Source organism: Myotis davidii, unplaced genomic scaffold, assembly GCF_000327345.1.
Source record: "Myotis davidii unplaced genomic scaffold, ASM32734v1 scaffold93, whole genome shotgun sequence".
Lineage (NCBI taxonomy): Eukaryota > Metazoa > Chordata > Mammalia > Chiroptera > Vespertilionidae > Myotis > Myotis davidii.
This window is the reverse complement of record NW_006292095.1, coordinates 6,036,106-6,046,070: the sequence shown is the minus strand read 5'-3', so window position 1 is coordinate 6,046,070 and position 9,965 is coordinate 6,036,106. Positions and strand designations below refer to the sequence as shown.

The following is a 9,965-nucleotide window of genomic DNA, read 5'->3' as shown; positions in this document are numbered from 1 at the left end:
GAAATATAATGAAGATAATGAAAGTCGGAATTTTTACTGTTAGAGAAGACACTTATGGCTACAAAGAACCCTGAGATATATTTGAATTAGAGAAATTGGTATGAATTAATGATTTTTAAATATCTATATAAAGGCTGATGTAGAAATAACTATAGATTTATGTGTGTATTTATGTATACATGCACGTGCAACACACACACACACACACACACACACACACACACAGTTCTCTTAGGAAATGAAACAGGACCTTTCTTCCATTTTTACTCCCAGTTCTGCACACTTTATTGATCGCCATGCCCCAGATGATCCCAGCAAGAGAAATCCCATCTTTTAGCTTCTGTGATGTCTGAACTCTTACTGAGGACCAGTTTCCAGGGTCTTTCCAGGGGCAGAATATTTGCAAAGAAATTACTGCATGCGGTCCTTCCCTATTCATGAACATCTGTCTGAGCTTTTCTACAGAAACCAATCTTATGAGATCTGAACAGGCACTTTCCCCCCATTCTTTCATATCAAGCTTTTAAAATGGCCTTCCCTCTCAGCAAGCATACACTTTTCTATTTGAGTAAAACATAGTCCATAACTGGGAAACCAAAAACATGCCATTGTATGAAGTTTAATAAGCATTTTATCAAGTTTCACTACAAAGTTCAAAGAAAACAACTACACAATATGTATCCATAAATAGTTACAGGTATAGGTATGAGGGTAGGGATAGAGATAGACTGACACATACAAAAATGATATTTTTAAGCACAACCAGCCTGAGTTCCAAAGATAGGTTAGGGTGACAATGGTTGTAGAAGAATAAGAATTTCAAAAGAATGAGTAGGTATTTTCCTTTAGACCAGTAGTTCCCAGTGTGGGGCACATGCCCCACAGGGGGACAATTTGATATTTAAGAGGGATTATTTTGAAATTTAAAAATGAATTATTAACAGTGAATTTTTTGCATTTCTTATGGTTCTAGAGGCCTCAGATACAGTATATAAATATATATTGTGACATATTTATGCATTTCAGTAGTTTGTATGTATTTTGAAACTTCACTTGCTATTTTTTCATATCACTTCATATTATTATTTTTTTAACAATTTCTTAGTGGTTTCTTCCTCAGTATTTCAACTGTCCTTTTGCTCTTTTATTTTTCTCTTTCATGGATGCCCTGTTCTTTGGAAGCTTGTTTAGAACAAGTTTATGGCCCTTTAGTCTTCCTCCACATGAATAGTTCACTTTTTGAATAAGAATTATAGGTCACAGGGGGGCATCAGGATTTTAGCCACTTAGGTGGGGCATGGCCCAAAACAGGTTGGAAACCACGGTTTTAGACTCTCCAAATACCTCTTTTCTAGTTCCTGTCTTGTTCCCATCTAGGCAATCACTGGGTTTCTGAGAAGCAATGTGCCACAACTCCAGCAAAATACCATGGATATGGGAATAATTTATCAAATATGTATTGAATAAGTTATATTTTAGATTTAAAAACAATATCTTATTACTATTACTTGAAAATAGAAGACAAAGAGAACGTCCGGCTTCATAAAAGTGTCTGAAGAATACCATAGAAAATTCAACATATCCCTCCATTACTCTCCTCGCCCTCACCCTGTCTGTTTGACTAGCTTTGGAGGTTGCAATAAAGGAGAGACAAAGGCCTTTTTAAAACTTCTTTGTGATTGTGTGGACAGGTCTGAAGAAAAATGAAGTCAAACTCTCCTAGGACTTGTGGTTATGGAAATTTCCATTGATTTAGCTGGATAGTCAGATGAGGAAGCAGTCTTCATAACATGGGCATAAAAATCAGAGTGTGACAAATGATCATTTACTGAGTGTGTATATTAATTTGCATTAAATGCTACATTTTTACATGTTATCCTTCTTATGTGTAATCTCCTAAAAGACAGGGGTGCGACCTTGTTGGTTTGGGGTCATATATAAAAGACCAACTGGACAAGACAAGGTGAAAATCATGTGAAGCTTAGTGACTGCTTTTTAAGAAAACTCGGTTCAAGGAATAAAGACATGCCTTACATAGTTTCTAATCTAGGGAAAAAAATGTGAATTATGCAATTGACACAGATTTTTCATTCTCATTTTTTGCCCTCTGTTTGACACCCCATCATCACCCTTCTCAGGGACTCACAATTCCTAGCTACTTACTGCCCCTGTCAACATCTATTTGAATCCTCATTGGCAAAAACAGAAGTTTACAATATTAACCCTTTCCAGGGTAGCTTTTCTTTTTATCAAGGAACCAGGACTGCAGCTAAGAATAGAGCCCTAACTGGGAGATTTCAGGCATCAACCAGAAGGGGAGGTATACTTTTAGGTGACATCCAGTCAAGGCCTCCTGGGTACATCCAGTACCACATCCCAAAGCCTAGTGCATGTTATGGGATGTTTATTTTTAGGTTACACAAGAGTGATCAAGGAGGCGGCCACCCAGTCCCATGACTATAGCGGGGGCTCCAGAAGTGGGCTGTGAGGTCAGATCTCAGCTCTTTGACATCCATACTATGTGATCATGAGCAATTCCCTTATTTTTTGGGGGCTCAGGTTTCTCATCTATAAAAAGACAGAGGTACCAATCTCATAGGGCCTGCGAGGAGATTAAGTGTGAAACTCTCAGCTAAGTTCCTAGCAGAGAGTAAGCTCTCAATAAATGCCAGCCATTACCATGACACAGAAGACAGCATTGTATACAAAACAATCAAACCCATGATCTGGAGACTCACCTCAAAGTAGCTTTCTGCTAATATTTTATGAGCATGCTACATTTGTGGTGTTAAACCAACAGTGTGGGTAGGAGAGAGAGAGGACTTAGAGATAAATGTAATTTTAGTTTAACTATGAGGGGTGGCAAGGCTGCAGCAGAACTCATCTGTAGTAGTGTTAGAGGTAGATCCAGCTCCTGTCCCCTAAGAAGCAGCATGATCTTCTCCTGGTAGAAATGATTTCTTTTTATTAGCCCTGAGAATATAAGAATTTCTAGCCTATGTTAGACCCATGCTTGGCTCCTAAAGACCACTCTGGCTTTGATAGTGAAAGTCAAGAACAGGATCACAGTTGTCCTGAACTCAGCATCAAATGTCAAGGATGTTTACTCAGTGTATTATTGGCTTTCATGCAATCATCTATAACTTTTCCTTCAAACTTGCCAAGAACAAGTTAGCTTTTGAGTCTGTAACAGCCCCCACATAATTGGGAAAATCTTTTTTGCAAAGATAGAGGTAGGAAAAGGCACCTTTAACAAACTCCTCTCCTCTTTACTCCAGAACTCTCTTCTTTTTCCCTCCCTCCGTCCTATCCTATTCTACAACTGGCTGAAGAAGGCAAACATGAGGCAGGCAAGCTTCAGGGGCGCTGGGTAGCTTTACACCTTAGCAGCTGTCTTCAGCACATACGCAGCTATCAGGACAATAAAACATTGCTCAGTGCCTCTACCCCACAACCAATTAGGTCAGCTGTAAATATTGGAATTGCTTGGTAAACATGCTGGGAGATTGTGCTGACTTGTTAATATAAGTGAAAATGCAATTAGATTTATAACACTTTTTTTCCAAACCATAATTTACATCAACAACAACAACAGAAGAAAAAAATTCACTTGCAACCTGCTGAAATATCATTATTAAAATGCACATGAAAAGTCAATTATGCCAGAGGGAGGCATTTAAGAGAAGTGCGTTTCCCTACCCTGGGATTATACCGTGGGGATTCCATATTTCTTATGTATTTATTTTTCCCTGAGATCTTTGCTGCTGCCAAATGAAAAGGAACAGATATTTTACTTATTTTACTCTGAAATATTGCTGCAGATAGTGCTAAAAGTAAACTAAATAACCTGGCTTGCTGGAGACCGGCTTTGCTCTCCTCCAAGCCCAGGGAAAAGTTGAGTCCTCACCGTTCTTCTTTATTTACAAGCCTGTCTCCCCTTAAGCAATGGTCATATTCCTTGAAACACATGGATATTAAATATTTTAACATTATTCTATTTTACCCTCTATTGAATTCTATGGAGAACCTTTATATAAAGGTGAGAAATAACCCATTGTCATTTTTTTAAAACATGGAGTTTCCTCTACTCCCAGGGTCAGACTAGGAGCACAGCTCTGTCCTCAGACAAGATGTCACAGGTGCCACCCCTTGCCCTCCCGGGCCAGGGGACACTGGCATCTGTGTGCTGGGCGGGGCTTTCTCTGCTGCAGGGCCTGTGTGGCAGGTGAGGCTCCACCCCTCTTCCACAGGCTGGGACTCTAAAACCAGTTCCAACTGTAACTCAGACAGTTTGCTGCCCCTCTGCTTTCTGGTTTCCTCATAACAAAATGTAGGGATTATTATATCTCATCTGCATTTAAGGAACCAATGGGGAAAAGCTAGTTCAAAAAAAAACATAAAGCAATTTATAAGAGAAGCTATCATTTTCAGTCTCAAATTTCTCCTAAAATATTCAGTTTAGATAATGGAAGAAATTTTCAATACATATTTTTTAGAATTGCTAGTACATATATTGTGGATAAATTACTCTTTGGAGGAAAATTCTGGTGTTTCTATGTAAGGATTAATAAAGTAAATCACATACACCTGTGCATATCCTATATATTAAAAGCCTAATATGCTAAGTGTCCAACCATTGGTTTGACCGTTCAACCAGTCATTATGATGTGCACTGACCACTAGGGAGCAGATGCTCCAGCTGGTTGGTTAGCTTGCTGTGGGGGTCTGGCAGATTGGGCTGGGGCGGGACAACCTCCCCTGGTCCCTCCCTGGCCTCTAAAATATTTCTTCTAATTAATATCCTTTCAATGTGCACGAATCTGTGCCCCAGGCCTCTAGTATGTATACATATATATGTATTTATATAATTCATTTTATACATTTATAGTTTATACATACTTTTATGTACATGCATTAAAATATAAATATTTATAGGAAGATCTACATGAGTCTGAAATGGAGAGTGGCAAACTTAGACTTTGATCCAAAGGAGTATCTTAATCCATTGGTATGGCTCAGCAATTGAGAGCAATGTGAATGGTCTTCCAACATAAAAATGTTCACAGTTTTTACTTATTTACTGATGTCATTATGATTAATATTTTTATATTTACATTTTATTACAAGTAAAGAGCACATTAATATCCCTAGCTCTTAAAATAATATTGCATGGAAAACCTTTTGGTACTGATTAGTTAGATTTGCTTCTGCTGAAATATTCTGCTAAATTTGATAGTCAGCCAAGTCTGGTACCTGGCTTTCACTCTGTTGGGGGGTAAATCTGAATACTGTTGGAACTTTCTAAACATCCCTGGTTTCAGCTTTTGCCCTCAGCATAAGTATTCAGCTGTCAGAAACATGGGTAATGTGTTTTCCTTTTTTCTCCCTTGAATTCTGTTTTATTCCTTTGAGAACCCATTTCTGTGGGTCAGTCTCAGAAACCAGTTTTAAGAGATTTAGAGATGGCTTGGAGGGAAAAGACATCTGGGAAGGATTTGTAGGGCCAGGTCAAGTATCTGTTTGGCCTGTGAGCTCAGCCTTCCAGAAACAGTTCTCAGCACCCACACACCACCCAAACTAATTGATTTTCATCTGCATCCCTTACGTTAACCCAGGAATAAGCTGTGAGGTGTGCGTGTGTGTGTGTGTGTGTGTGTGTGTGTGTGTGTGTGTAAATCAATGAACCCAGGCACATAAGCACGTAGGGCTCTAACTTCTCTATATGGGTTCTGTGTTGTTTTTTAACAGCTAATTTTTAGGAGAAAAGAGTAAACATGTTAAAGTGTAAAACATTTAGAAACCATCCTGGGTGACTTTATATTCATCTGTTTTTCAAAGTCAAAGGTCTATGTCAGATGACTGTTAATCTTAAGGGATATTTGGGACCAGGAAGAATGCGGGAGAAATACATTTTTATAATCCATATAAGCAGATTATCTCTAAAAATCCTGATTAGATTCCTCCCTGCAGAGGGTCTTTCAAAGTCTACCTTCCCACCGAGGATCTTCTCATTCTTGAAGGGAGGAGGAATAATAAGTAACTTCTGAGTGAGCATCGTTTTGTCATCTCTACCTACAGATCTGTGGAGTGGCCTCAGGCTCTTCTTCTTGCTGCCTATCTACTCTCTTTCATTTTTACTGCTTCATCCACTTAATCTTGTCATAGGATTTCTCCAGGTGTATTTTCCCAAGCCAAGAACTAACAGAAGAGTAGAGAGGGTCTGACACAATAGTTCCTGGGAGTATGGGTGTGTGGATGTAGGCATGCATATCAAACGTTCAGGGAACAGGAGCCTTTTTCTGATTGTATCCTGACCCATGATCTAGTACCAGCTCCTGGCTGGCTTTTCACACTGAGAATCACAGTGTACAAGGCTAGATGTTAATGATGGGAGCACTGAAGTTGAAAGGAAGCATTTCTCATGTATTCTATGTTTTGCCCCTAAAATAACTTGACTCTCTCTACTCTTTCCATTTAATTCTCATCCCAATCCAAGTCACCATCTTCTCTTGCTAGACTACTATTGAAATGGTGTTTGACCTGGTCTTCCCACATCCCCTTTTGTCCCTTCCTACCTATTCCTATATTATACTTGGGATGATGTATCAACAGTGAAGATTTGACAATATTGCCTCCCTTCAATGATCTTTCAGTGGCCTTAGGAATGAGATCAAAAGTGTTAACATTGCCCTTGATCATGTCTCCCATACCTCTCACAAAAGTCCCTTGAACTCAAATAATACTATCTTCTCTCACTTTCCCCAAATAAGCACCACACTTCTTTTTCTTGGGCCTATGCATATGCCTAGAATTGCTTTCCTTCTCACATTTGTCTAATAAATTCTTACTATGTTCCAAGGGTACTCCAAAACTCAACTCAAAATACCTTGGATTACCAAGATGCAAAGCTCTTTGTATTTCATTAACATTGAAAAGCAGTCCAGTATCTCATAATAAGGAATGAACTCCTTTCAAACAAAAATAAATCTCTCGTGTGGTCTCCTTATAAAGCTGATCTATCAATGAAATGTATATATTTTGATTAATGTCCAATTACTTGAAAGTAGCAGAAATCCTTTTAAAACAAAGACAAGAAATTTTCAAATAAGGAATAATGGAACACAAAATAGGTAAGGGAGAAGGTGATGTATGCCTTCTGGTGACACGGGTCAGGCAGTGGAAATCTGTGTGCCCTGAGGCGGCTACACACTGCCACTGGGTCACGGGAGCTGCCACATAGGCAGGATCCTCGGTACAAAGGCTCTCAGTAACTCTGATCTGCAGAATTTGGCTACTCCTGTCCTAGAGCCACATCCCAGCTCCAGTTCTACAAACTAGGTGACTAGATTCCCAGTGTCTCAGTTTCCCATTTCAGGAGGAAAGTATCTGATTGCGCCAGCTCAGTCAGATTCCCTGACTGGTCCAATCATATCCAGGAAGTGGCATCATCTGAAGCAAACTTGGCCATTATGTGGGGGCTAAGGCAGTTCTCAGGGAAGTAAAGAGATACAAATAATGGGCCTGGTAGAACACCTCAAAGGTTCTACTCCAATGAACACAAGAACCACAGTCTTAATACCTGAATACATTTCAATGCGCTCACATCAATTAGAGGACATATATATCATGTCCCCTACAGAGTACACAATGGTATAGTGAAAACTTGTGGTGCCCAGTTAGTAGTAAATCTGTTCTCAAAGAGCATGCATGTGATATGCAAGAAAAAATGAAGCACCAGTTCATTGAGAATGGATCACATAAATCAATTCACTGCATATTTACATCTAATATTTGGTGAGTGCCTTTGATGTATATCATGCTTTTACTAATTTATTAATTACAAAGTCACTTTGAGGGATGGGCCAGGTATTGTGCTAGAGATCAGAAAATTAGTGAACTTATAAGGAAGGCTTCCTGCAGGAGGCAGATCTTGAGCTGTGTTTGAAATGCCAAATGCTTTAACAACTGGCCTACTGTGACCTGCATGAATAACAAATAATTAGTACAAGGTGTAGCAAACCTGATGGGAAGAAAATGCAGGTTGGCTTTCCCTCACGTGAAATTTTCCTGGCAACTGGTAAGCCATCAGGCCTTTCCTCAAGTCGCTCTCTCAGGTCTTCTTGAAAGCCTGACTAGAATGGGCATTGTAAAGATTAGCTTATGGCGTAGGTATTTGTAACATTTTAATAAGACTTGGAAGCTTAGATGTTATTCGCTGCAGCTGCCAATCAAGTACCTGTGTGAAAGCAAGACAAACATAACAATAAATGCTAAGCACTCCAGTGTGCAGCGACGCTGGCAGGATGCACCGCAGGCTTTATGAACGCGTGAGAGTGAATATACAGAAGCTTGGGAAAAGGTCATTGGTATTTTTGGAGCAATAAATCAAGGATGCAAAGATTTGCATTTTGGCTGTATAACATACAGGGTTGGATTAGAGGGAGAGAATACTTTGAAGTAATATTTCTCTGCTGACTTGTTTTATTAGCTTCCTTTAAACATGTTACATTATTGCTTATAGAATTTCATTTACTCGGATTGGCAGCTTGATAAATACGTCTATTGGCGATGATTTGGATTGCTCTGGGCATTAATATTATTAAAACCTGTCACAAGGAAATGTCTGAAAGATGACTTACTGTAAAGATTACAGCATGAAATAAATCATCCTGTGGTATTTGTTACCATTTATGGCCTCTTGGAGCTGAGTCAATCCTTTTTTATGTTGCATTATTTTTCAAGTTTTTATAGCCTTACATTATATATTGCTGTCAGGAATGAACAGATGGGGTGTCGAACATGAGCTTTCTGAATAATTCCCACCCTCCAGTTATTTGTATGAAGGACAAGTGCAAAGCTGTGGGTTCTCAAGCAAAAAGGAGAGAGAACGAGGTGGAGAAGCTGCTGTTGAAACGGGATCCCTTTTGTCAGACTGTTCAGGCCAATTCCACTAGCTGGTTGGAATCCCTGACTGGCACTCACCCTGTTTGGGTTTCAAGCAAGAGCTGAGGTGGCTGTATTTGGCTCCAGAGAGACAACAAATGCCGTTCTCAAATGCATTTTCTCAGAGTGCCTCTTGTTGAGACACTTCCACATTTGGAGGTGAATGTGTCATACTGTCTTCCTCAAAAGCTGGGACATTTGTAAAAAAAAAAAAATATAACCACACAAAAACAGCAGAACAACAAGAAGAAAGACATATTGAAAAGAATTCGTATTCTTTGATTGAATGACAAATGTGTGAGCACCCTGTGGGGTTGCACAAAGGATTCTGTGCAATCAGAATTGTGCAACAATCTGAATGGTTAGAACCTACATACAAGGAATAAAAGAAGCCCATGGAGTTTTTGAGGCCCAGTATGAAAGAGGCAAGAACAGAGGTCTACAAGGCCTGTATACATTGAAGCCAGGTGTGCCCTTGGGAGTCTTTAGCTATTCTCCCTCCTCTGATGGGACCAGGCAGCTGCTTAATTGTCCCACAAGCCCCTCTGCAGAGTCCTAAGGCTCTGCCACCACTGGAAACAAGCTCACTAAAAAACTAAAAAGCCAACCAACTTTTTAAGAGGATGGGGGGGTGGAGTTTGTGTGAATTTTCCTCACTTACCTACCCTATCCACTACTATATCCATTCTGAGCATTCTATAAAGTACCAGCACATTGCAGAGGAGCACATAATAGGCACAGAAACTCAGTGACTGGCATTCAATGCTTACTGTCTCAGGACTTTGAGTGAGTTGCTTGATTTCTCATCATTGTGACATGTGGATTAGAATATATTTTTTCTGCTTAACTCACACCATTTCTGTGAAATGTCAAATCATACAATAGACACACACACACACACACACACACACACACGTCTTAAAGTTTACTGATTGCTCCATCTCTCAAAGATAGGTATTTTAATCATTATGGTACAACCATTCTCTAACCTTCCCTCCTATAAAGTCTGCATTTTCTTGAGT

The 9,965-nt window shown here is 39.4% G+C and overlaps 1 protein-coding gene across 1 annotated transcript in view; it reads left to right on the top strand.

Annotated features, from left to right (window-relative positions):
- Positions 1–9,965, top strand: part of KCNU1 (potassium calcium-activated channel subfamily U member 1) — a 126,972-nt gene that overhangs the window by 62,611 nt on the left and 54,396 nt on the right. Inside the window, 2 exon segments of the mRNA XM_006765651.1 lie at positions 1,908–1,963; positions 5,538–5,557. Of these exon segments, the coding sequence (XP_006765714.1) occupies positions 1,908–1,963; positions 5,538–5,557 (76 nt within the window).